Genomic DNA, 26,959 nt, shown 5'->3' on the forward strand with positions numbered 1-26,959 from the left:
TGCATTCGCCTGACCAAGCACAGGACCTCCCCCCCCTCCCCACAAACAAGGCCGACGAAAAGTTAATTAAAATAAATTAAATTTCGTATTTTATTTTTGATTAATTTCTTATTTAAATGGGTATTTTTTTACATCAATAAATATTCTAATAATTCCAATATTATTTATCTATTTATGTCATAGATCGATTTATGGGATGATTTAATTGTTTTATTTTGTTGCTGTTTCCCACAAACGAAACCTATTATTATATGTATGCATAAATCGTATATTATATCATATCTAATTGTATTCAATCTATTTGGGCTTTGTTGTCCTTTAGTTCATGTCATCCAATCGCTGCTTATTCCAAAAAATATACCGATTAGAGCTGGTTTTTATAAACTAAGATATTCATTTAGCAGAAGAGAAATTTAGTTTAATTTGAATACTGTTGAATACTGTCGAAATGAGTGTGTTTTCTTTTGTCATTTTGAAGGTATTCTTTGCAGATTAATTCATTCGCTCGCCTGCTACCGCATCATCATCATTATCCACGAAACCGTCTTGCTGCTCGAGGGCCTTCGTTGCTTACGGAGATTAGCCGCTGAAGCCACTTCATCGTGCTCTCCTCTGCTGATGGACACTTTAAGCCAACCTGAAGCCTGAGAACCTGAGAGCCTGAAAGCCTGAGAGTCGAGAGCCAGGCCCAGCCGCACCGAGCAGAACTGGCGGGAAGTAGAGGGAGCTGGGGGGAACAGTTGTAAATGTCGCAATCGCTGTCAAATTTGCCGAACGATGCCAGGGACACGCCGTGATTGATGATGATGCGCGTGCTCTGCTTCCTCGCATGAGGAGGAGGAGGAACCGGAGGAGGAGCCCATAATAATTAGCCCAGCTGGAAGCCATCAAGGGGATGCCAGCCAGAATGCCTGTGGCTGACTGAAAGGTTGAAAGCTGGAGAGCAGGATGGCTGGAAATATTCAATTGAAGCAAAGTCAGTGTGCAAGTCATATGAAAATTGATCTTTATTCGATGGGATCAGCGTGGTAGTCTCAGCGTTTGATGGATGCACAGATACTGGATGCCTTGGCTAATTGATTGATTGATTGATTTGGTAGGGGTTGAGAGAAGACTCCATACGTTTGGTCCACAATTCGTTGACAATTCCACACCATAAGTGCAAGAGGCAGAGAGGCAGACAGGCAGATGGACAGAGACGCCCACACACATACTGAGTGGTACAATTAGGACGCAATTCAAACAGCCAACAGGCAGACATGTCAAAAGTTGGTTTATTGGTTTAGCACATACAGGAAATGGCAACGGCAATGGCAACGGCAATCCTAGCGAAACAAAATCAAACCCAATGAGAGGAAAAACCCGAAAGGCTAGACAAAAAAGTCTCAGAAATCAATGAATGATGCCCAGAAAGAGGAATAGAAAGAGAGTAAGAGAGGAGAACTTGGTAACAATCATCCTTCCAATCCTCCCTTGCCACCCTTTCCTGCCATCTTCGGTCTCCGCCAGTCTGTCCGTCTGCCAGTCTGGCGCTGGGCATGTGCAGAACATGCGGCCTGTGACCCGGCATAGATGCCACTGTCCGCATGTCCGCATGTCCGTGTCCGGTCCGTCAGAGTTCGAGTCCATGTGGCTGTTCTCTGTTCTCTGTCTTGGCCAACACGCAGAGCCTTGGCCACACCTACACGGCATGGCTACGCCCACCAGAAGCAGCAGAAAAAACAAAAAAAAGCGTCCCACTAACTGATTAAATTTATGCGCTCTTTGCATACGAATGCCAGAAGGCCATGAGCATGAGGCCACAAACAAAAACAAAAAAAATAAAAGACCAAATTAGGCAAAGCCATTTGCAGAACGAATAAATCGAATGCGAAGGCCTGGCCTGGCCTGGTCTGGCCCTGGATAGTGGATAGTGGGTGTTGGGCAAAAACTTATACGTGATCCAGGCAATCATTCTTAGAACTGTGGTAATTGTGATTTATTTGATCCTTTCTTTGCCTTTCAGTCACAGTTCAAGGCTTGTCTCGTCTGCCCTCTCACGTCCATCCAAAACATTATTTTCCAATCCCAACTGCAATCATCTTTCAATCGGAAGTAGATCTATCGCTATCTTCTCGAACAGTAGATGTTCGGGAATATCCTTGAGAGATCCTTCTGGTCTTCCAGACCAAAATGCACTCGAAATTAAATTCCCAGTTAACCAATGACCCCGAATAATACCATCGTCGACCTGTGGCTGTGCTACTCGCACACTTGTTGCTCTAAGCTCTCTCTCTCCCTCTCTCTGTCCCCGGCGGCAGGTCCTGCATTTGTTGCTCGTCAACTCTCGAAAATAAGCCGCACACCAGACGGCCGGGCCCCGGCCCCATTGTGTGTAAACGAAGCGCACAAATAATATGGCAAAAAGGGAGCCAAAAAATAAATGCAAACTCAAGAATGGAGAATACAAAAATTACCCAACATGCTTATAGTGGGCAATTGTTGTTCGCTGGCTTCAAATATGTTTGGAGCATGCGGTGGGGGTGGGGGTGGGGGTAGGGGGCCTCTTGGCCTCAAGTATTTGCAAAATAATAAGCAGTACAACGAAAGTATTCCAAAGAATTGGGCGTCGTAGCAATAACAATAATAGGAGCCAACAACGAGAGAACATAAAAACAGAGCTCAGACGAGTGAAGAGGAGTGGAGTGGGGAGGGGAGGAGTGGAGTGGAGCAGGCAAGGAACAGAACAGGAACAGACAAGAACAAGGCATGGCGAGGACAAGACAAACAAGGCGTAATTGTATGCCACTCTCGCTCGCACACACTCTGACACAAGTGCCTCGTACCTCTCTTTAGTGCCACAGATGTGGATGTGGATACATAGTAGCATACACAATAAATGGTGTGTGTGTGTGTGTGTAGAGATATATGTATAATATAAGTCACGTCGAGCATATCAACATCAACGGCCACAAAGCGCAGCATATCAATACACATACATATGTGCATATTGTACATAAATACTGGGTGTCCCGGGAGCAACGCACACTCGTGCAACGAGATGGAATGCTGGGAGCCCAGAGATTGGACTTCAGCATACCCTGGCAGTATCTCACTTCGATTCGCAAGGGGATCAATGGCCAAACCTCTCTCTAAAAACCCCCTATAAAAAGTAATAAGACGATTAAGCCTTCGATTTTGCAGAATGTGAAAAACAAAAGTGAATCCCATTTGGAATGGTTTCCTAAGGAGTACCGATGTTAATCGAATTTATCTGATCTTTCAGGGTATACTTTTCGCATTAGGGAGTGTATAAAAAATAGCCACAAAATATGAATCGTGCTCTCTGCTTTAATATATTATGATTATGTAAAAGATTGATCTTTAAATGGGTTCGTTCCCACCGAAAAAGTGAAGGGTCTCTGAAGATTCTCTGAGCGCGTTTGCTGATTAAATGCGTGCCCAATCAGACATATATGAACTCAATTAGTAAAGCTGATCTGATCAATAATATTTTACCCACCTGGGGCTGGGGGATATTATATAAACGAAACGAAATCAAATGAAATGATCAAATAATGGGTACGCCAAGGGGTGTGCTATATAAATTTGATGGATTTTCTCCAATTTGATAAATGGGGACCCTGTATGGGGGTTGGGGGATTCTCATACCACTCAGCCACCCACCGACCCACCGACCCATTGTTTTGCGGCTCCTTCTCTTTGGCCTATACTATTGCCTTCTCTATCGCCTTGTCCCCCTCACCATCGCAACTCTTCCTTGTGCTTGGGCTTTTGTCTGAAGACGAATGTCACTTCCACGCGACTACCGTTGTGTTCTCTTCTCTCTTCACTCTCTTCACTCTGTTTGCTGTGGCTGTTGCTGTTGCTGTTGCTGTAAGTGGGGCCGTGGCTGTGGCTGTGGCTGTGGGCTGCGGCTGTCCTGCGCTTCGCTTTCATTTCAAGCTCGCGCCTGTCATTACTTGGCAATGCCAGACAACGGCACAAGCAACGGCCAAAGCGGGCACCAGAAGCCAGAAGAGAAGAGAACAGAGCAGAAACAAGAGCAGAACAAGAACAGCAACAGAAACAGAAACAGCAACAGCAACAGTTGTGCCCATTGTAGTGTATTGTGTTGGCATTGCTGTTTGCTTCTTGTTATTGTTTCCCATTCCGATACCCTCCATCCAGCGGGTGTTACAGTATTTCCATGAGGAGGAGAACAAAAATGCAGCTGGATTCCCGAAAGGTGAAATCAAATCGAATTTAACCCAAGAAGGGCTATAGCAAGGTCCTAGAAGGCGCTTTGCAGAAGGAAAGATTCCTATAAAGCAGAGCATTTAAAGGGGGATCCTTCAAGGAAGTGGAAATAAGAAATATACCCCTTAAAAGGTGCATCTATTGGGGACTGACATCAATGGACATTCCACAGAGGATCCACATCAGGCAGTCCTCATTGCTGATTTAGAAGGGGATCAATATAGTGGAATTAGTATATTTTATAGAGAAAATAACACTGCATCCATTATATTATTTCGTTTATTCAATAAGGGTATCTCCATATTCGGTTTTGATGGCAGCCATAATCATTCCTTTCTTGGTTCTTGGTTATAACCATTTTTATGTGCTCGAATTGCTGATGGGTTTTTGTGCTGTGGTTGGGGTATTTCTGGTCTTGTGATTGGGAATGGGATTGGTGTGTGTCTGTGTGTGTGTGTGTGTGTGAGGGGGGCCTTGATGGCTTTTGCTTTTTGCTTGCGTGGTCTTTCAACTTGTTGCTTTTTTTTATTGCAGCTCATATGAGGACGAGCAGCTCTCTTGTACACTCGTACAATGTGTGCGTGTGTGTGTGCGTCTGTCTGTTTTTGTGTGGGTTGATTCAGTGGCAGCTTTAACCTTTCACCCTTGAAGCAACAATGTACGGCAGGGCCAAGTAATCAAGCTAACCGTTTCAGTGCATTCCAAATGCCCCGTTAAATTCATTTTGTTCACCTCCACCTCCTCCGCCACCGGTTTTGCTTTGTGAAAGGGAGGTCCTGTAACCTGTACTGTGACTGCCAGGTCAAATTCAATTTGCAAATGTTCAACAACAGTCTCCTGTTCACTATTCTCTGCATTTTCTAAGGGCTACAGCTTGAGAGCCACTTAATATTTTTGTAGGAAATGCGTTGCTTTGTGGCGAAAAGTATATTTTTAAGATCATCTTGGAATACTTACTTTAAAGGCTGGAAGCCGAATTGTATAAATTCCATTCAGATGTCATGGAAAACCCTTCGATTTTCGGAATATTTCAGCTTTTTGCTCCGATAAACGATTCCAAAGAATTGATTATTTTTTTAAAGCATTTCTAAACCATAGCCCAGGATACATATTTAATTACTGAACATTGACATACACAAAGAGGGGTACAACAAAAAATTTGAGCTTCCAGCGTGCGGGGGAGCAGCCATCTCAATCCAATGGGGCCGCCTCGTCCTCATCGCTATTGGTATCGGTATCGGTATCGGTATCGGTATCGGTCTCGGTCTCGGTTCCTGTCCGTCCTGTCTAGCCCCTGTTCCTCCTTCTGGCAGCACGCCTTCTGGCCGCCCTCCTTTTGGCAGCCCTCCGACGACGTAGCCGGGCCTTGCGCTTGGCAGCGGCACTCTTCTTGCTGGAGGAGCTGCTACTGCTGCTGCTGCTGCTGCTGCTGCTGGCGGCTGTGGTAGCATCGTCGCTGCTGCTGCTGCTGGCCGAAGTGCTGGCGTCCGGGGTGGAGGCGCTGGTGGTGGTGGTGGTGGTGGTGGTGGTGGTGGTGGTGGAGGTGGCGTCGGCGGCGCTGGCGCTGGTGCTGGTCACACTCGCTGCAGCGGTAGTGGAAGTGGTAGAGGTGCCGGTGCCGCAGCTGATCCGCAGCGAGCAGGCCAGACAAACAGCCAGGAGCAGCCAGTGAAGCTTCATATTGGCCGAGAACTGAGGACTACTTGGCTCGGGATAAATTCAGTGGAAGAGCTTTAACTCTTCTCTGACGTTTTCAGAATCCATGCGGCCCTATTTATATCACTCTACAACGACGCACTCCCTGCGTCACGGAGTCGGTACAATTGCGAATACCAAAAAAAGAAAAAAAAATAACGTCAAAGACATACAGCAGCCAAACACTACGCTTATTGAAATATTTGCACAAATGCCAACTATTTGCCCACGAGAACAATTACCAGTGAAACAAATGCCAAACAAGCGATCCCAGAGCCCCAGACGATCTGATAATAATACTTGCCGAATTCTACACTCCATAGAGAGACTCTATTTGGGTACATCCCACCCGCGGAATCTTCATTCATCGATCCGAAGCGACTGATCTGATCGCTTCGGTGGCTCATCGATTTCATTCATCAATTGCCTCTTGGGGCTTACGAGCTGTTCGGGCTTGTTCAATATTTATACTCGTATAGCTGCTGTTTAGACGAAGGCCGATCCACAAACAGATCGTGCGATCATTGTTCTGCTCTCTGGGAATACCAGAGAACTAAATGGTGTTATATATGCGTATACAGACATACAAACCCCAGGTGTGGTAGACGACAGGCAGACCCGAGAGTCTGCCAAAACTTGTGTGGCAGCTGCCATCGACGATTGATTCCCATTACATCTCTTCGTGATGTACAAGGGCTTGCTTACCATGACAGGGAATGATCTTAAGGAATAGTCCATGTCCAAGGCGACATGTCCACTTTGAAATCTAGTTTCGGAACAAGCTTTCCGGCAGCCACCTCGTCGTTCATGCCACATGAATTTACGTATCAATAAGAAAGAGTTGTGCTAGTATTAGCCTATGTATAAATTGCGAAACAAATGCCTTGATCTTCGACTTTGACACCAGCAAATTAAAATTGTACAAAGAGAATATTCCTGAAAAATAAATATGTGAAAATAGGGAATCATCCAACACTGTTTGATAGCAGAACCATCGGAAGCAGAACAGCTACCCACCAAATGCCATCACTCAGTCGAGGTAGCATCTCTGAAACACGGCTTTCTATTGAAAACGAAACGTAAAGCCACGAATAACAATGCAAGACCCACCCTGCCTGAATACACCGGACTTTGGGCCACAAGTCCGTAGCCTTTTGAACGATGTGGCGGCCACCAGACGATTCCTGGACGAAGGCAAGCGGTCCAAGGATCAGGCCTGCCCCGGATTCCATCCCGAAATGTGCTGAGACATTCTCAGTTGTTTTTTTTGTATAAAAGTAGACGCAAATTGCAGGGAAACCAAGTTTATTGATGCCTTCTTCTTTGCCGAGTGTGCGAGTACTTGCAGAAAATGTTGATCTGAAGAAAATGTTAGCTATTGTTGCCTAGACCGACTTCTGTTCAATGGGTTTCTTTTGCTGCAGCTCCTTGGCGAGATGCATGATCCCTCTTTTCAATATCACCAGATTCGCTTCGAGGCTTATGTCCAGCGAAAATAAATTCGTGGATGGACTATCGCGTTCCCGAGTGATGCAGTCATGGTTTAGTTGGTGGAAACCTTTCTTCAGACGACTGATTTTCGCCAGAAACTGCATGGTCTCCGGGTTGGTTATTTCTGTCTGATTGAGTAAAAATAACTGTTCAGCCACTTCCTGAAAAGACAAAAAACAAAACACAGACAAAATGCCAGATGAGCTTGGTATATGGCCCCAACTCACTTGGGGATCCTCTGTGCAAATTTGCATTAAAATTCTTTTAGTCCGGTTCAGCTCAAAATTTTGGGATGAGTTCATTTTTCTCGAAAGAAAAAATCCCACAAATTTTAGTAGACTACAAATTTGTGTGTTTTGAGGGACGACATGACGATGCCGAAAGATGGTCTGAAGCATTAGAAAGTCAAATCTACTTCGATAACTATTTTCGGGCTTAAATATTTGAAATTTTTAGAGGTTCGACCCAATCCGAGTTGTCGTTGAAGCAATTTATTACATTTCTCCCATTACTCTGCAAAAACCCCGCTTCACCTTTACCATTTGAGCCCAGGTCAGATTTGATTGGGCTCTGATTCATCCTTTCTGGGAAACCGTACCCCAATCCCCCAGCTGCATCGCCATGGACATGATGGGGATGAGTCCCCATTGTGCGGCTTTTTGCACGAAAATTAATGACATTATTTTTGTTTTTTTATATAGAAACTCGGTATAGCCTGTATCCTCGCATGTGTGTGTGTGTGTTTGTGTGTGTTTGTGGGGGGAGGTGGTATCTCCTGTTCTGTTAATGCTGAGAGCAGAACAACAGGAACTAGATTTGTCGGCATCAATCAATAAAATAACTTGACACGAGTCGAGTCTCGCTGCAGCATAACTGGAGGCCATGGAAGTCGCTTATCAGGAGCACACACACATGTCCTTTGTTCGGGTGGGGCGAGGACGCAGAATGTCGAGGTTGTGGATGAGCCAGAGCTGCTGCTCTCAAATTATTTGCCATCAAAATGCTATTGATTTATTAATGCCACTCATCATTCGACAAGTGGAGTCGAGTCGAGTCGGGTCGGGTCGAGTGCTTCCTGGGATGATCGGCTATCCCGCATCATGGACATTAATTTTGCAAATGTCTCAATAAAAATCAATAGCAAATACACATACATGTGTATGTGTATGTATCCCCAGCAGCTTTATGGCTCTATCCAGGCTATGTGGCATGCAACAGCGAGATATTGCTATTAGAATGATTTCTTCCCCTTCCAGCGAGAAGCCAGAGAGAAAGAGCTTCGATTTGGATTTGTTGTGAAAGTGTCACCCAAGAAATCTCCGACTCTATCACAAATATGCATAATTGAAGTCACCAGATGAAAGGAAGTTCCATCAAAGTTGCATTCCGAGAAACGCACTTTGAGTACCGCAGGTGACGCTTTGAGCCCTAAGTAGCCAAATTAGTTATGCGAAATATTTAGATTCGTATGAATTATTTATTAATTCCCTTCAGCATTTGCAGCGTTCACGTCCCAGCATGTCTGCTGTCTGCTTTTTGGGGGCGGGATACCATCCCCCCCAATCCAACTATCATTCCAGCTCGTTGCCCCAAGACCTGTCAGAATTTTGGCATAGTTTTCGGCATACCTGGCGGCACCGGCGACGGCTACGGCGATGGCGATGGCGACAGGCAGCTGCTCATTTGACTAGCAGCCCCGAAGCTATGCTCCAAAATGGTTCGAATAATTCATCGCATAATGGAAACAATTTCTCGCCTCCAGCTCCCCAGATCTCACCGAGAGTGGCAGGCGGTTCGCTGGTTCGCGGTTCGGTTGCTGTTTGCTCAGTGGTTTCGATGCTCGCAATTTTTTGAAGCACACCTCCTTTGTTATGCTAATCGTTTTTACTGATATTTCTTTAAAATATTTCTTGTTGCATGTCAAAAATACACACACACACACACACATGACTGTGCGGTATCTATGGCAACTCTTTCGTGGCCCAAAAGTGCTGCCCGCCTCGGTTTTTGGTTGTTTTTGGAATAGAAAGTTTTCACTTATTTCGTTGCCTGTAAACTGATGTTCCCCCCCCGAGGGGGAGAGGCGTTTTGCGGGTTTCGTGGGTTCGACTCTCCTGCTAATGGGTTTCCATGGAAATTGAAGTTTGACAGCTCAATGCATCGAAACATAAATAAATAATGCTCCTTTTTAGAAGTACGCATTTTTCACTCCCAGCAGCCAAAGACTTTTCCATATAAATACTTCAAAAGAGGCCCTCCCCAGAGCCAGTGGAACCTGGGCGGAGGGAAAGTAAAATGGGTGCTCTTCATGATTGTCGCCCAAGATATTCTTCACTGCCCTACAATATGTGAACCCATCTAATTCTTAACAAATTCAATTCTTAATTCAAAGGCGACAGCCTGGCATCCATATGGACGCCTTCTGCCAGTTCCCCAAGAACTATATTACTTTGTTATCAAATTTTATATTTGCCTTAAGCTTAAGGAACAGAAATATACAAAGGGACAATTAAAAGCTAACAAAAATATGATTTCTTCGGGACTTCCTTTGGGTCAGCATCAGTATCGGAATCGGTATGATTAGGCATCCATTCGTGGCTCCATTTACGGATTAAATTTGTGGATCTAGAGTCAGACCAAGCCTAGCCGCTCTTGTTGCTCTTGTTTCTGTTCCTGCGGCGGATGGACCTCTTCTTGCCCTTGTGCACCTTGCGCTTCCAGTGGCGCTTGACCTTGGTCTTGCCCCCAGATGGTGTGGAAGGTGCGGCGGTTGTGGCTGCTGAGCTTGTGGCGGCGGTAGTTGTGGTGGCGGCGGCGGTGGTGGTGGTGGCTGCCGTGGTTGTGGTTGTGGCCGATGCAGAGGTGGTGGTGGTAGTGTCAGCCGCCACGGTGGTGGTTGTGGTGCCGGTGCCACTGGTCTGTCTGACCAGGACACAGCCGAAGAGGGCCAGGAGGAGGAGGACGCAAGAGTACCGCATGTCTATGGATCGGCTGCTTTGAGGAACTGATGACAATTAGGGAGATTCTACTGCCTTTTATTGTACTCCGGCGCGGAAGTTTTCTGTACCATAGAGAATGGGAACTCAAATTCAAATCGGAGTAGCAACACAACGAATTCATCATTGTTTGGAAGTGTGGCGGAAAATAGAAACAGAAGAGAAATCTCTCGTGTTTGAACAGTTGCCAGGGGCGCAAGAGCAAATTTGCGAATTATTGTTTTTGCAGAACGCTCTTTGTTACCGAAGTTTTCGCATTGGTGACACAGTTTATATTTAGCCAGCCCCAGAAAACGTGCCAGATTCGGGATAAACCCAAAGGGGCTTCGGCTGGAAGCTGATCTAGAAAGCAGATCTATTGAGCTATAAAAGCCCCGATTTGGTCTCTGGAAAAGCATCAGTTGTCAGCCAATCCAACTATCACCAACATGCGGTACTCTTGCGTCCTCCTCCTCCTGGCCCTCTTCGGCTGTGTCCTGGTCAGACAGACCAGTGGCACCGGCACCACAACCACCACCGTGGCGGCTGCCACTACCACCACCACCTCTGCATCGGCCACAACCACAACCACGGCAGCCACCACCACCACCGCCGCCGCCACCACAACTACCGCCGCCACAAGCTCAGCAGCCACAACCGCCGCACCTTCTACACCATCTGGGGGCAAGACCAAGGTCAAGCGCCACTGGAAGCGCAAGGTGCACAAGGGCAAGAAGAGGTCCATCCGCCGCAGGAACAGGAACAAGAGCAACAAGAGCGGCTAGGCTTGGTCTGACTTTAGATCCACAAATGTAATCCCTAAATGGAGCCACAAGTGGACACCATAATGATACCTACCAATTCCGATACTGATTCCGACCCAAACGAATTCCTGATAGTTTAATTTTCTAATTCTAATTAATGTTTTTGAATAGTTTTAAGGCAATTAAAAAATTTTATTTTATTTATTTGATTGCTTAACATGAACTCTGAAAGAATGTCAAAGTGTGTCGTGGGCTGGGGCTGGCTCTGTTGGGTATGGCAAGTGTTGTCTATCCCGCAACTGGGCCACGTACAGATCATGGTGAAAGTTGCCGTCAATGCCGAGCAAGGTATCCACGCGTTTGACCCCTGGGAAGAAGCTGCTGTCCTTTCTGCCAGGCCCCAAATTGGCATTGGCCTCCTCTTTGGTCAAGCAGCTGCGTCTTACCCCTTACTTTGGTCCCTATGTAGTAGAGTGCAGAATTCATGAGATCTCCTGTGAAATATATTCCGTATAGATCGGCTGTTTCGCTTTTGTTTCTTCCTCAGAGCTCAACGGGTCCGATTCGCCCAGCGAATGTCTATCAAAACCAGAAACTCCCCGACCTGCCGCTAGACGTAGTCGGACCAAATATTGATGAATGCTTTACCTGCACAAACCCGAACCCAGAGCCGGGCAATAGCACCGATCAGTGGAAGCAGCCGCAGCCATCATTTGTGGGGTGCTTGTGGCTTGCCTAATCCGTAAACCTGTGTGACTTGGTGCTACTTAATGGCAATTGAGCCGCCAAAACGGGCCAAAGGCTGGCTAGATCAGTGGCATGTTACTATTCGGGCCACGGACAACTTTACACATTTTCAATTGATTAAGCTAATTAAATTCCACGAATTGACAGTGTTGGAAGCTGTCGGTAGTGCCAGCCAATTGGTATCGATTGAGTACGATTTTGTTCTTACTTTTATCTTTTATCATCACTAACAGAATTAAATTCGTAGTTTCTTTCATTGAAAAGTTTTATTCTAACAGTCGTACAATTTTATTACATTTTTATTGACTATTCACCATACGGTGGCTTTCGATTTATTTACCTTTTTTTTGACGATACTTAATCGCTTAGTGTGACCGCAGAGTGCACGGGAATTGAGGTTATTGCTTGTACTTTCTGTATGAAAAATATTCATATGGATAATAATTTATAGTCATATTGTCACCGAGTTACGAAAAAATCTAGAAATTTGATCACATAACTTTTGTGTCAGCTTTTTGGGCCTGGGGCTTCCGAAATACAGTCAGTGCTCAGTGTTGGTCCGAGAAACATCGGCTGGAAAAACATCGAACAACTACTAGGAAATCGGTAATAATCGAAAAAACTAACATCTGGCACTGTAAGTGTTAAAATTCAACTATATTCACTCTCGTATAAGTTTCTATTACAATTTTATTTCGGCCAGGACAACACAGAGACAAGAACTAAATGCAATGACGGACTTCTGCTTTGATATTAAGCCCCTGTTTCCAGAGGCGATTATAAGAGTGTCGTCGGACCTGCTGCCGCAGAACTTTTCCGGCAAGCGATTTAAGTGCGCGGACGTAACTTTGAAGATGGCGGAGATAATCGACCGTATGGGCCAGCTGTCGGCCACAGCCCAGGACCTGATGAACCCGGTGACGACGGCCCAGCGCCTGGAGAAGAGCGACAACCAAACCGTGTATCTGATGGCGGATGGAAAGGAAGGAGCCAACGGAGTGGTCGTCGGGCTGCTGAAGGTCGGCACCAAGGATCTCTATTTGTACGACGAGACCGGCCAGGTGCACAAGGTGCAGCGGGCTCCAGCCGTCCTGGACTTTTATGTGCACGAGTCCCGCCAGCGCTGTGGCCTGGGCAAGGCGCTCTTCGAGGCCATGCTGGCGGCGGAGAAGTGGACCCCGTCGAAGCTATCGGTTGACCGTCCGTCCCAGAAGCTGATACTTTTCATGGCCCGCCACTACGGCCTGGTGCGCACCATTCCACAGGCCAATCACTTCGTCCTCTACGAGGGATACTTTCAGGGTGTGTCACCCTCGATGCCCCTCCTGCAGGCCACCAAGAGCGTCCCAGCCAGATTGGCCGCCGGCTCTGAGAGGCAGCGCACCAGTGCCATGACGTTCCATGTCGGGGAGGCTAACTACAGGAAACGCCGCTTCCAGGACCCGCAGCAGCTGAGCTGCTCAACCACGGACCTACTGTCGTCCCGCTGCAACAGCGACTGCAGCATGGCCGAGATTATTCAGGGCTCTCGGGCCAGAGGCAACAATGCCAGCCACGCTGCCGACGGACAGATCAGCCGATCGAATGTACGCCACACATAAATCGCACACACCACAGTCCGCATGGATATGTGTGACACACCAGCAGACAGCAGACAGCGGCTAAGCCCCCGAGCATTAGCGTTTATCATTAGTTATCACCGATGACATTATTAAATATGTATACATTTTGGCAGCTATGTGTTACCTTTGTTTTACAAGCAAGTCGGGCGATTCCTGATCCGCGCTCGAGACTATGCAACACAGTCCCCGGCCCGTTCTCGAGTCGCACAGCACCCGGTGGTAGGCCACAGACGATTCCGTTCCTTTGGTGTGGGTTCGAGGTCGTTTCCCTAACTTTGGCAGCTGTATAGTCGGCAGAGACAGACCACTATATTTGCGAATTCTTTGTCTTTTCCTTTCTCTCCGGAATGTGTGGCGGCAAATGGCAACGGAACAAAAGGTTCGCAAATGCAAACACAATTGCAGAATCACGCTGCGGGGTATAAAAAGCCAGTCTTTTGCTGGAGCTTGGCAAAGAGTTCTTGCAGTCGCCATCATCATCATCATGAGATACCATTGCGTTTTGCTCCTGGCAGTCCTGGCCTGTGTCCTCATCGGCCAGTCTTTGGCAGCGTCGTCGACGACCACGACCACGGGAACGGCCACAACAACAACGTCTGCATCTGCCACAACAACAACAACGTCGGCAAGTGCCACAACCACAACAGCAGCCACGACCACCACCACCTCCGCCTCCGCCGCCGACACCACCACCACCACCACGACCGCCGCCTCCACCAGCGGCAAAAAGAAAAAGAGGACCGTGAAATGGGTAGAACACCGATCTGGTGGCAAGAGGAGCGCGAACAGGAACAAGAACAAGAACAAGAACAAGAGCAAGAAGAACAGGAAGGTCAGGAGGCGTCACCATCACCGTGTCTCGACCACCTCTAGCAGTGCCACCACCTCATTAAGGCGCCGATCCCTCTCCAACCGCAGGATGAGCGGCTAGACACCACCCCCCTGACCCCAAGCTGCACTCCGCCGAACCACCACGAAACGATCACGTTGAACGATACCCATTTCGTCTTTAGTTGTATCTCTTATCCAAGGCACAACGAAGACTAGCCTTACTTTTTTTTAACATTTGGTTTGAAGAAAATTAAACGAAATAACAGCTTTTAAAAAATACATCAGAGGGGATATTATTCTGTCTGAATTGTCGAAGACTTTAATGGGCTTACATGATTTCGGTACTGCGCTTTCCAGTACTTAATCAAGTTGTTTCCAAAACTGTCATACGCAAAAATCAAAGAAGGAATAGTGGTGGGACCTGATATTCAAAAAGTAATGGCCAAGCAGCAGCATGGGGATCGTTTAAAAATGTTGTTCACAACTTTCTCGGTAACTACAAATCACCGGATTACAAAACAAGAAATCGACAATTTTTTGAAAAATTACCACAAGATTGGAGCTCGAATGTCTGCATTCACATCTTGATTTTTTCCCACAAAACTTGGGCAATACGAGCGAAGGGCAAGGAGAGCGGCTACATCAAGATATAGCGAAAATCGAGAGGCGATACCAAGGATTTTGGGACGAAGGCATGATGAGCGACTACTGTTGGACCCTAAAGCGTGAAACAGATCCCAAGAAATATAAAAGACTCAGTTCAACCTCTGTTCGTTTCGGATTTGTACTTTCCAATTCAATAAATGGCCCTTAATGGCCAATAGAACCAATTTCAGGCTCCGAATCTACCTTATAAACAGCTTTTTATTGCTCAGGTCCAAAACCGTGTAAACTTGTGTTATGAAACACTATATTGAGAATTTACGCTGTTGTTTTACCGTCTATGAAGAATTGTGTTGAGATTTCTCAAAGAACAGCCTTCTGACTTATAGATACCATAGAGATTCAATTCAAAACAATACCCTGAATAATTTGAAAAGTTTCCATTCGGCTAAGAGCTTTTAAAAGCTAAAAGAAAACAAACTAAATGGTTTAAAAAAAAGTCCCCTAGGACTAGTCGAAATTGAACCTGTTCTTCAGAGATATCGCCGTTTCATTTCATAGATCAGCTGACAATTATGTGTGTTTTTGTATCCAATGTTCCATATCATTGTCATTTGTCCAAATATTTGTCTTTAATTTGCGTATTATTTTTAAACGCCAATTCGGTTTGCGAATTTCCTATCCACTTGTTCAAAGGTCTCTATTATAATCGGGTTTAAATATAGCTCTCTAACGTACTATCCCAAGTACGAATATCGTGACAGTCAACCATTGCGCCAAGCACCAAGTGATCTAAATATTTGTTTATTTCTGAGCTTCGATTGGTTCCATTTGAATTGGATTATTGGGAACCAGGCCACAACGGAAGAGATTTATCTACATAATTGTCTACGTATCTTTATAAGAATAATATTGATCTGCCAAACAATATCGCATACATATAGCTGAAGGCCTGCTGAACTCTTTTGTTCACAAATATATCGCACATTTGGCTTGGGACTTCACAAATGATCTATCTCTGCCTGCGAATCTTTCATTAAATTTCTTAAAAAGTAGGTCTCTGTCGCAGAGGTGCTAACCAAAAATTCCATTACTCATCAACGAAAAAAAAAGATTGAAATTATTACAGTAACCAAAGCGGGGCTTCTCCGACACTCATTATATTTTTTATAGGGGAATAAACTTAAACAATACAAAAAATTCAACAAATTATCCTCATTTCACAATCACTGAAAGTAGTCTTCCTGCTGCAGCGTTGTGAACGTGTCTATGTAGTCCTCCGGATGATAGTCCAGGCTGTTGTAGAACACCGACGGCTCCGTAAAGTCCTCGGGCTTGTACAGGAACTTGCATATCAGCAGCCAGGGGAGCACCAGGAGCAGCACTTTCAGTTTCAGTATCAATTCCACCATCGGCATCAGAATTTTTCTGCGTTGTGCGCCCAGTGGCAGTGGCACTGCGCGATTCCGTCCGATGATGGACTTAAGTGGATTTAAGTGAATCGCTGTGCCTACAGCGGAACTGAAATGAACCGAATACCGAGCTCGAAGCTGGGGCACGCCGCCTCGCTGTGTGTGCATGTGGCATGTGGGTCAGTTTGTGCAGCTGCCGCTGCTGGTCGCCGGAAGGTCGGATGCGGATGTTGGCAAAACTTTTGTTGGCAAATATGTGGATAACCCACATACGTGCATCGCATCCCCACCTGCTGTTCAGCTGCTGTTCTGCTGCTGTTGTGTGGCATACTTTGAGGCGGCACCGGAGGGGAAATTAAGAAAAGAAATTGGAATGAAAGTTACTCTCGCGCACCGCAATGTGTATGCCCTTACCATCTACATATTCTTCATGTATTTATTAATTATTACTATATAAGAATATATAAGCTAAATGCCATATAATCCATGTACTGATCGTGTTTTTCTCTCTCTATCTCCATCTCCTTTCAGACAGCCGAGTGAAGGACCATGTGCCTCTGACCAGGACCAAGGATCGATTGGGGAATGATGCGTCTGGCGAGGCTCGCGCAGAGTTTTCCGTTTAGCAAGAATGCGGGGCCAAAGGGCTCGGACCAGCCGCCGGCCAAGGTTGAGGGGCGGGGAGGCAGACCGTAGTCCGCTATATACATATATCCACTAATGATAGCTAAATAATTGTTCAATTTGTATTTTTCAATGATTTCCCTTTGGTTTCCAGCATCGCGTCAGCAGCAGCAGCAACGGAAACGGAAACGGCAACGGCAACGAGAACGGGAACGGCCACAGTGGAACAGCTGCAGTAGGTGGCATCTGCAACGTTAACGGCCTGGCAGCCAGTGGGGGCGGTGGAGGCGGTGGTGCCGCTGGAGAAGGAGCTGGAGCTGGAGGCGCAGCCGTTGGCGGCAGTAGTAGTGGGAACGGCTGTGGGAGTGGCAAGGGGCAAGGAAAGCGAAAATCAAAGCCAAGGACCAAGTGCTTCGGTGGCACAGTGTTTCGCTGTTGCCTACCTTGTCGCGGGGGCGGCTCCGCAGCCCCCGCCACAAGTCCGCCCCAAACACCCGCACAGACACCGGACGAACCCAAAACCAACAAAAACATTTCGGACACCACTGATCCGCAACAGAAGTCGGGAGTGGGAGTGGACCAGGAGGAGGCCAAAAGGAAAGCCACCAAAGGTGATCATTCGACTACCGAGCCACACAGGGCAGGAGCAGGAGGAGTAGAAGGAGCCGCAGAGCGGCAGCAGAAAACCAGCGAGTCCGACCTCGAACCGTATACCACCGGCGAGAAGAAGCACTCGCTGGCCGACACGATCGGTGGCACATCGGTGACAACGCCCATATCGCTGAAGACTCTGATCAACGACGTGGACGAGGACTTGGAGCAGCAGCTGAGCGCCGCCGACATAGCCGCCGCTTCCCTGGCCAGCGGTCTTGTGGCCCGTCGCGCCGAACCAGAGACCCTGAGTGACGCTAGTGTCTCACCCACCGCAGTAGTCCAGCAGCTGGGCTCCGTCACCAGCACAGCCCCCAGCCTGATCCAGCCAGTGACGGTCTCCACGGCGACGACAGCAGTCGCTGCCCCAAGCAATCTGCTCACTTCAGTGACCACCCCATCCAGTCTGTACAGCAACACGAATCCGAATCCGAATCCAAGTCAGAACCAGAACCCGAACCCGAACCCGAACCCCAATCAGAGCCAGGGCCAGAGCCAGAGCCAGAGCCAGACACAGCGCTGCAGCTGCCAGCCACAGACCTCACCACTGCCGCACATCAAGGAGGAGGAGGAGTCCGAGCAGGCCAACTCCAAGCAGCTGTCCCTGAGCAGCCAGTGCTCAGAGACACTACCGCCGATACCAACCATCGCCGGGGCGGGATATTGCGGCAGCTGTGAGAGTGTGCACCACTCGTCGGCCACCTCGTCGTCCACGGGACCGGCGACAGCAGCTGGAGGATCTGGATCGGTCAGTGCTGGCCAGGCCACCGAATACGGCACAGCCTCAACTCCGTCGCCGCGCATCAAGCTTAAGTTCCGCAAGCCGCACAAGTCCTGCTGGTCGCGCATCGTCCTAGCACCCATCGGCTCCACCGGCGGCGGCTCCTCATCGGCCACCACCGTCATTGGCAGCAACTCGAACGAGACCCTTGCCTCCAGCGGCGGCAGCACTGGCAACGCCACCAACACCCAAAACAGCAGCAGCGTCAGCGTTGCGGCCCATCATCGCCTGACCTCGACGTCGGCCTCCGCTCTAGCCTCCTCGCATCCGAGCAACTCGCAGCTGCTGCCCACCAGCAAGATGCAGGCCGAGCAGGGCTCCATCGGGGATCTCCAGAAGTACCACAGCCGCTATCTCAAGAACCGACGACACACCCTGGCCAATGTTCGGTAAGTTCACATCCCGAAACTTACTCTCTCAGTGCACTCTTTCAACACTCTAGAACTCAACATCCTACAATAGTCACATCTCTGCAAAGTGCGTGCTTTCTGGCTTATTCATTTCTTTATCCAGATCGAAAATCCCTGTCTCTGCAATCTAGATGCTTGTAGCGCCTCGGAATCTATCTCCTTCTCAGTTACATTTCAATGATCCTTCAATTGCCAGCGGACTCCAAAGGTAGTCTTTGGAGTCCTTGACAGGCCCAGCTTCCAATCGATGATAGCCATAATGAGGAAAACAGTTACCAGTTGTGGCTGTTTCATAAAGTAAGTGGGTTTATTGAGGCGAAGCTTTTGGCCATTTAAAGGTTGAATTTTGGTCCGTTCTGTGCCTGACGCGGTGCCTCTCCATCAATTAGAATCAATCAATCAATGTGCATAATTAAATTGCTCATTAGGCGCAAAGTAGGGAAGAAAGCAGCCGTCGTGAAGGCCACAGGCGGTCCCGCCTCGATTCGCCCTGACTTTTGTGGAGGCGGACAGAAAAACAAATAAATCAACAAATCAAAACACACAGACCTCGCAGCAACATACATATGCTTCCATGTGTCATGGTCTCCTGCGGTTCTATATTTGCATCTCCAGTTAAAGAAAAGAAGCTAAAGCAACTCCGGGTAAAACGTAAGAATCGCTAGACCAAAGAGATAGAAACCTAGAGATGGTAGCATCGATGTCATTGATATTCTGATGTAAGGCTGCAGGCATCGATATGTTTTTCTTGGCGATCCCACAGTCAGAAGCCACCGCATATCTTAAGCCTCCACTTAACGAACCAGACAGACAAAAAATTTGTGAAATATTTGAAATATATTTGAAATTTTTGGAGGTTTGAGCCAATTGAGTCCTAGTAGGCGTTGAAGCAATTTATTACACTTCTGCCTTTACTCTGCAAAAACCCCGCTTTACTTTTACTATTTGAGCCCAGGTCAGATTTGATTGGGTTCTGATTCATCCTTTCTCTGCTGGGACATGCTCACGTGCTTGGTGAAGTCAGTGACCCCGTACTACCAGTGCATGGAGCCCTACCCCCTTTACCGCATCACTGTGGATGCCATGAAGGCGACTAAGGAAGCCAGGACATCCAAGACATCGAGTTCTGGTCGACCGGCAACGTGGTCAAGGAAGCCATGGACAAGGGTCTTGCACCAGCGCGTCCTTCCAAGCACTACGCCCGCGGTGCTCTGCGGCTACTCATCCCCGTACTGGTCGATAAGCTAATCAAACAGGACATGTGCGAGGATGTGGATGCCTGGATTCCTCGTCTGTGTGCTTCACGAGGCCGGCCACCTGTTGCGGGCACGAAATCGAGGGTCATGCTCGGCCGTTCATTGAGGAGAACATTGGATCGCTCAACTGGCGCCTCAGAAATGCCGCCCTCATGCCACTGGTGCCGTTGTGCGCGACACCACAGCCTGCATCTTTGCACGATGCGGGAATATCGTTCCGGAGCCATGGTCGGCCATCGACCAGAGACATCTGCCTGGGGGTCGCTGGTCGAGTGCTTTCTGAAGGCCCGGAGTCGGAGCTTTGGACTAATCGTCCTCTCAGAGGTCGTCTACAATGCGGCCCCAACCGATCGTTTCGATGGTTCAGGGGCCAATCTGAGGGGCAGTGCCTACAAGTGCCTAATAATACATGTGCATTAAATGCATTGCGAAGAAGAAAATTCAACTGGGGCGAGAGACCAGTTATTTGCCATTCCACATTGCCAAAGGAAGCCGCAAATTTGGGTACCGCTTAAAACTTACACAGCTGGATAGCTTCTAAATTGTTTTGAGAGGCAGTTTTTGGCAATCTTTTTGCAAATTAAAGACCCACAATCCACCAGAGCTCGGCCTTCGCAAAGATAATAAATGAAACAACAAAATTAAATGTATTTGCAAAATAATCAGAAACAAACGAGTCCAATTGTCTCGCTGGCATTTTGGCAACGTTTGCACAAATGTTCCCCAGGTTGTTATTAAATTACCATACACCAAAGCACGTCAGACAAAAGCCAGCAGCACAACGTGGCTAGTACTACCGCTTCCACTTCCACTGCCACTTCCCCACCCACCGCCACTGCCACTGCCACTGCCACTCTCACTCTCATTGTCAAGCTGTTTGCGAATACGCCCTGTCCCCGTCCCTGTCCCCGTCCCCGACTCCGTCACCGTCTCGTGGGCGTAACCAAACTAGAAAATCAACAACTTTAACTAACTGAAAAGTTAGCCCAATAAACGAGGTGGGGGTGGTGGTGGGCTGGGGGCAATTAGCGACTCACAATGAAATCAATTTCCAGCTAGTCGAGACTTAATCGAATTACAAAAGTTAAGTGACAAAACTTTCAGTTACCACCACACAGGTTCCAGGTTCAGGTTGCTGCCGACAGGCAAAGAAAAGATGTTCAAGTTGATTTTATTTGTGGATTTTGGATACAATACGAGTATCTATGTATCTATGCTTCCATGTATGGGTCTATGTGCGTTCTGTGGCTTTGTGCTGACAAGGACCTGAATAACTTATGATGATAGCCCAACGAAAACGTTGTGGATAATTGAACAGTTTGTGGGGACTTATACTCCATCGACTTCTCTATTTTTATTTTCTTTCTGCCATTTTGAACATGTGCATATCCGCTTTCCATTTGAACGAATTTCGAACATTTTTTGGTCATCGGTCAACATTACACATAAATTTCAACCAAAAATGTGTTTTTTTTTGTTGCATGTTTTATGCTCTTCAAAACAATAAAAAAAAGGTAAAAAAAACAGTTGATTAAATCATAAAAAAAAAATTTATTTTGCATATACTCTTGTTGTTGTTGTTGTTGTTGTTTTTGTTGCTGTTGTTGATGGATAACCGAACACCGAACCCCTAACCCCGGGTTCTTCTGGCATTGTTGTTGGCGCGACGTTTGATCCTATTGTTGTTGCTGATGGCACGAGCAGCACTCCTCCTGTTGTTGTTGTTGGTGGTCTTCCTGGCGCTGCTGTTGTTGCGCTTCCGAGCAGCGGTCTTCTTGCTGTTGGCTTTGTTGCTATTGACGCGCCTATTGCCAGCCTTCTTCTTGTTGTTGTTCTTCTTCTTTGTCGGCGTTGGTGGCGGTGTTGGAGTTGCCGCCGAATCGTCTTCCCCATCCGCAGAGCCATCGTCCACATCGGAGCTGCTGCCACCATCGTCTGTCACATCTGTGCCGTTGTCTCCATCCGACTGATCGGCGCCATCCACATCGGCGGAGGAGCCACTGTCCTCTTCGGCCTCGGAAATATCGTCCAGCTCCTGGCCGACCACCAGGGCCAAGCACATGCCCAGGCAGAGGAGGGCTAGCAGCAGGGATCGCTTGTCGTACTTCATTCTCACACAGTTCGCTCCGTATTCTGACAATCGTCTAATCGCTTTCGCCGCATTTTATAGTCCAATGTCGTTTGCCAAAAGTCTGTTTGCCCACGAGAAGGTCGGGCTCGGGCTCCGAAACAATAGAAAGGTGATTGCTCTGGAGATGTGACTATTCTTGACACTTCAAGCTCTAACGATAGCAACTTTGATCAATACTCGCGTAAATCTTGTATTAAATTCAAAGAAAAAATGTAATAATTTGTATTATATTTTTGGGAAAGTAGAAAATCCTTCCAGCTATCGCAGAACTCTCCCATTCCCATATAGTATAGATATAGTTAGCAACGATCTTCTCTTTGAGGGAAAGATCCACAAAAAAAAAAACCCCGTAAATGAACGAATAATTCGAAGAAACCGAAAGAAAAGCAAACCTAAAGTCAATCAATATGGTAATAACCAGATGTCGCTAAGTAAACTTCAACAAAACCAAAAAGAAAAATAATTTCAGCTAAAATAAAAGTAAGAACGCGCTAAGTAAAGCGCGTGGAGCGAGCCAAAAATGGAAGAACAGACCTTTCCAACAAACAAATATTTGTGGAAGGCCATCACCCGACACCTCCGAATGGCTGTGGATAGGGCCAAGACCCCGGGATCGTCGCCTGCATCTCTGCGTATATATAGGAGATGCATTGGGGCTCTCCGGCAGCAGTATGCAAGATGCGCTTTCTCTGGCTGATGGGACTGATTGTGGCCGGGGCCCTCTTCGAGGCCTCTGCATCCAAGTGCTCAAAGAGAAGACCAAGAACATGTGTAGCCAGGGAACCAACCAACGTCGACGACAACAGCGATTTGTCGGAAGACTGCGATTGCTCCGATGGCAATGAGGAAGAGGAGCCTTGTGGTGCAACCACCAAGCCCCCGATAGTGGACTGCCAGCCCACCTGCAGCACCTGGTCACCGTCTGGGGCCACGTCGCCTGGCACGACACGCACCACAGCAGAACCAACCAACCAGCCACCGTGTGGCAGTGGCAACGGGGAAGAAGTTCCCTGTGGTCCAACCACCCAGCCCCCGATATCAGACTGCCAGCCCACCTGCAGCACCTTGTCACACTCTGAGGCCACGTCGCCTGGCACGACACGCACCACAGCAGAACCAACCACCCAGCCACCGTGTGGCAGTGGCAACGGGGAAGAAGTTCCCTGTGGTCCAACCACCCAGCCCCCGATATCAGACTGCCAGCCCACCTGCTGCACCTGGTCACCACCTGTAACACCACTCCCAGACACGTCGCCTGGCACGACACGCACCACTGCAGAACCAACCACTCAGCCACCTTGTGGGTGTGGGGAAACCAGAGCTCGGAAGCACGGCCGACGCAAATCGTGTGGTTAGAGAAAGGGAGCACCCAGCAACACCACAAAGGTGGATCAGGAACAGCCTGCGAGGCATCCAATCCTCCCAGGCCGATCCCATTAAGTCTCAAATGATACAAAAATAATAAAAAACCAAACCAAAACAGGCGGTAAAGATCCCCGACCATCTAGTCAAGGCCGTTCGTCCATTGGCCTCTCTTTATGAGCATCTAGATACAGAACTTTTTTGAGAGTAGTTGACTATTGAGCTCTCTCGTATGTACAGATGTACATATTTTTGTACCCACATCAGTGGAAGTTACACCTGCCGCATCAGACCTTTGTTTCTTTTGTGTGAAACATTTAATGGAGCACTGCCAGCCCACTAAACACAAATTACACATGCAATTGTCCCTGTCCTTGGATGCTTGCCCCAGCCGGCAGTGCCACAGATGCCACCGAGCCACATCGCGTGTGTTAATGTTGCCTATCCCATCAACGAGAGAGCTCTGCTTCGTTTCTGCTTCTGTTTTTGCATTTTGCACGCCATTCTGTGTGGCCACAGCGGAAATGAACCTTCTGACAATGCCCTGGCTACTGTAGTGGAACCTTTTGTATTTATTTATCACAGGATGAGGCTTGAGGTGACTCGTCCTCGACTTTAAAGCAAATTTAAACAGAACAAAAGTGGCATAATTATTCTTTTAGTCAAAATTAATTCTTTAACGCGATTCTCATACAAGAATCCACACAATTTCCTTAGCCAAGCTTCTATAGACAAAGAGATGATAATTCCAGATAAATGCAATGCATATTTTCGTCTACGAGTTTGCTTCTACATACGAGTGTGTCTAACAGAACGATGTGGTGTATCCGAACATTGCTGGAACCGATCCACGATGCACCCAACTCTCTGTTCTTAAGTACTTCCTTGATACATATGTGATTAAATCAACCTATTTTATTGCCTTAGAACTATTCAAAAACGAGGTGGAACGTTGTGAGTTGCTGCGGACACCGCAACTCTACAGTTATACCCGAAAAGGGGGGGGGGGGGTGGCGAAATTCTGAGATATACGTTTTATAGTGAGATCTAACAGAAGTGCGGATACCAAATTTGGTTACTCTAGCTTTAATAGTCTCTGAGATTTGTGGATGCCCCAGATTTTCGTCCTTTGCGGGGGCGGAAGGGGGTGTGGCGAAATTTGGACACGAAACGGTCAAGGTCCGATATCACAGGAGTGTGGATACCAAATTTGGTTGCTCTGGCTCTTATAGGTTCTGAGATCCTTGAACTCATATTTTGCAATTGACAAAACCGACCATGAAACCTGTGTGTTAGAGTGAGACAGAGCGAGAAAGAATGAAATTGTTTTCTTGATTCTGGCTATAATCATTATACGATCTGGTTCAGATTTTGCACTGTAGAATATATGGTCAGCCTCACCGATTCTGCGTTTTTGGTTTTATCGTATCTTTAAAAATGTGGATGCCACAGATTTTCGTCCTTTGTGGGGGCGGAAGTGGGCGGGGCGAAGTTTTGAAATATTTTTGTAGCAGTGACATATCACGGAAGTCTGGATCCAAAACATCGTTGCTCTAGCTCTTATAGTCTTTGAGCACTAGGCGCTGAAGGGGACGGACGGACGAACGGACGGACGGACGGACGGACGGACGGACGGACGGACAGACGGACAGACAGACAGGGCTCAATCGACTCGGCTATTGATGCTGATCAAGAATATATATACTTTATGGGGTCGGAAACGATTCCTTCTGGACGTTACACACATCCACTTTTACCACAAATCTAATATACCCCAATACTCATTTTGAGTATCGGGTATAATAATCATTTAAATATAGAAAACAAAAAGACATCGAGTTATCGGGAATTTGTTTGGGTCAGGATCAGTGCCAGGATTGTAGACCTCCATTTGTGGATCTAGAGCCAGACCTAGCCTAGCCACTCTTTTTGTTGTTCTTGTTCCTGTTCCTGTTCCTGCGGCGGATGGACCTCTTCTTGCCCTTGTGCACCTTCCGCTTCCAGTTGCGCTTGACCTTGGTCTTGCCCCCAGATGGTGTAGAAGGGGCGGCGGTTGTGGCTGCTGAGCTTGAGGCGGCGGTAGTTGTGGTGTCAGCGGTCGCGGAGGCGGCAGTCGTGGTGGCGGATGCAGAGGTGGTGGTGGCTGTGGCAGTCGCCGCGGTGGTGGTGGCTGTGACAGTCGCCACGGTGGTGGTTGCGGTGCCGGTGCCACTGGTCTGTCTGACCAGGACACAGCCGAAGAGGGCCAGGAGGAGGAGGACGCAAGAGTACCGCATGTTGGTGATAGTTGGATTGGCTAACAACTGATGCTTTTCCAGAGACCAAATCGGGGCTTTTATAGCTCAATAGATCTGCTTTCTAGATCAGTTTCCAACCGAAGCCTCTTTGGGTTTTACCCGAATCTGGAGCGACGTCTCGGATGGCACGCTTACTAGGGCTTGCCTTAGCCAAAATGTGTCAGTAATACGAATACTTCGATAACAAATAGCGTTCTGGCCAAACAACAATGATCTGTATAAAAAAGTCTATATTTAGTTAATTGAAAAACATACGAGCATAGCTTATACATATATATGCCGACATATTGGAAAGATTCTTCTTTTTGCCTCATTTTGCTTCTGACATGGCTTCAATTTGTGTTTTCCTTTGCTCTACTGGCTCTACGGTTGGAGCTCCAGCGATCTCTTAGGCCCTCCAGGAGGAGGTTTAACCACTGAAATTGTGAAACCATGTGTGTGTTTACCCATTGTTTGGAGTAGAATCATCCCACATTTCATGGAATGCCTCCGTCTCCGCCTCCGCCTCCGCCTCCTCCTTCTCCAGTATCCTGTTCCTGTTTTGGGCACTGGAGCCGAACGGACAGCAGCTTGCTGGCAATAATTCACGCCTGAGTAGATCTCCATTGTTGCTAGTCATTGAACTTCAGCAAAAGACGTGCGTAGGTGTGTGGCGATTATTTATAGTATGGATAGGCCAGGGAACGGGAGATAACCTTTCCGGGAACGGGTCAGGTTGGGCCAAAAATAACTCCCATTTATCAATCAATATCAAATGCATTATACATACATAACTATTTTTTATTTGTATTTTTTAGAAATGCTGGATAAAAGTATGAATAAAATTAAATTATTTTTAGTTTGCAGTTTTTTCCGCTCAAAATAATTATTCTTTTCGTAAATGATTCAAAAGGTCACAAATGCATTTTACACATTATTATTTTTATTTTTTAGAAATTCTGGCTAAAAGTATGATTAAAATAATATTATTTTTTCCAAAATAATTATTATTATTTATAATTATTCTGTAAAACATCCGCTAAAATTAAAACTAAATTTTTTTATGTTTTATTCTTAAAATATATGTAA

The 26,959-nt window shown here is 47.1% G+C and overlaps 8 protein-coding genes across 11 annotated transcripts in view; 5 read left to right on the forward strand and 3 right to left on the reverse strand.

The window, feature by feature from the left end:
- Positions 1 to 5,307: 5,307 nt before the first annotated feature.
- Positions 5,308 to 5,995, reverse strand: LOC117188353 (protein new-glue 3). The gene has a single exon (XM_033392077.1). It carries the CDS (start codon positions 5,917 to 5,919, stop codon positions 5,527 to 5,529), a length of 393 nt encoding a protein of 130 aa, XP_033247968.1. The 5' UTR covers positions 5,920 to 5,995; the 3' UTR covers positions 5,308 to 5,526.
- Positions 5,996 to 9,874: 3,879 nt separating this feature from the next.
- On the reverse strand, positions 9,875 to 25,912 carry LOC108156839 (protein new-glue 3-like). Its single transcript, XM_017288554.2, has 2 exons — positions 25,871 to 25,912; positions 9,875 to 10,403 (listed from the first exon to the last, which is right to left on the reverse strand). Exon 2 carries the CDS (start codon positions 10,401 to 10,403, stop codon positions 10,068 to 10,070), a length of 336 nt encoding a protein of 111 aa, XP_017144043.1. The 5' UTR covers positions 25,871 to 25,912; the 3' UTR covers positions 9,875 to 10,067.
- Positions 10,803 to 11,237, forward strand: LOC108156850 (protein new-glue 3-like). The gene has a single exon (XM_017288579.2). It carries the CDS (start codon positions 10,850 to 10,852, stop codon positions 11,183 to 11,185), a length of 336 nt encoding a protein of 111 aa, XP_017144068.1. The 5' UTR covers positions 10,803 to 10,849; the 3' UTR covers positions 11,186 to 11,237.
- LOC108156830 (alpha-tubulin N-acetyltransferase 1-like) lies at positions 12,440 to 13,647 on the forward strand. The gene is made up of 2 exons (XM_017288542.2): positions 12,440 to 12,548; positions 12,615 to 13,647. Exon 2 carries the CDS (start codon positions 12,643 to 12,645, stop codon positions 13,510 to 13,512), a length of 870 nt encoding a protein of 289 aa, XP_017144031.1. The 5' UTR covers positions 12,440 to 12,548; positions 12,615 to 12,642; the 3' UTR covers positions 13,513 to 13,647.
- Positions 13,976 to 14,643, forward strand: LOC117188351 (protein new-glue 2-like). Its single transcript, XM_033392072.1, has one exon. It carries the CDS (start codon positions 14,018 to 14,020, stop codon positions 14,462 to 14,464), a length of 447 nt encoding a protein of 148 aa, XP_033247963.1. The 5' UTR covers positions 13,976 to 14,017; the 3' UTR covers positions 14,465 to 14,643.
- Positions 16,194 to 16,416, reverse strand: LOC117188375 (protein new-glue 4). The gene has a single exon (XM_033392116.1). The coding sequence runs from the start codon at positions 16,383 to 16,385 to the stop codon at positions 16,194 to 16,196; it is 192 nt and encodes a 63-aa protein (XP_033248007.1). The 5' UTR covers positions 16,386 to 16,416.
- Positions 16,911 to 26,959, forward strand: part of LOC108156758 (cAMP-specific 3',5'-cyclic phosphodiesterase) — a 120,467-nt gene continuing 110,418 nt past the window's right edge. For all 3 annotated transcript variants that reach the window (XM_033392000.1, XM_033392004.1, XM_033392007.1), the window contains exons 1-2: positions 16,911 to 17,048; positions 17,158 to 18,824. In XM_033392000.1, coding sequence (XP_033247891.1) covers positions 16,965 to 17,048; positions 17,158 to 18,824 — 1,751 coding nt within the window. In that variant the 5' untranslated portion in view covers positions 16,911 to 16,964. The remainder of the gene's footprint in view (positions 17,049 to 17,157; positions 18,825 to 26,959) is intronic.
- Positions 22,885 to 23,726, forward strand: LOC117188347 (salivary glue protein Sgs-4). Of its 2 annotated transcripts, none has more exons than XM_033392071.1 (2): positions 22,885 to 23,088; positions 23,329 to 23,726. In XM_033392071.1, the coding sequence occupies exons 1-2, from the start codon at positions 22,911 to 22,913 to the stop codon at positions 23,586 to 23,588; spliced, it is 438 nt and encodes a 145-aa protein (XP_033247962.1). In that variant the 5' UTR covers positions 22,885 to 22,910; the 3' UTR covers positions 23,589 to 23,726. The 2 variants fall into 2 exon arrangements, with proteins under 2 accessions (XP_033247962.1, XP_033247960.1); XM_033392069.1 differs by having other exon boundaries at positions 22,886 to 23,088; positions 23,176 to 23,726.

Source organism: Drosophila miranda, chromosome XL (assembly GCF_003369915.1).
Source record: "Drosophila miranda strain MSH22 chromosome XL, D.miranda_PacBio2.1, whole genome shotgun sequence".
Classification (NCBI taxonomy): Eukaryota; Metazoa; Arthropoda; class Insecta; order Diptera; family Drosophilidae; genus Drosophila; species Drosophila miranda.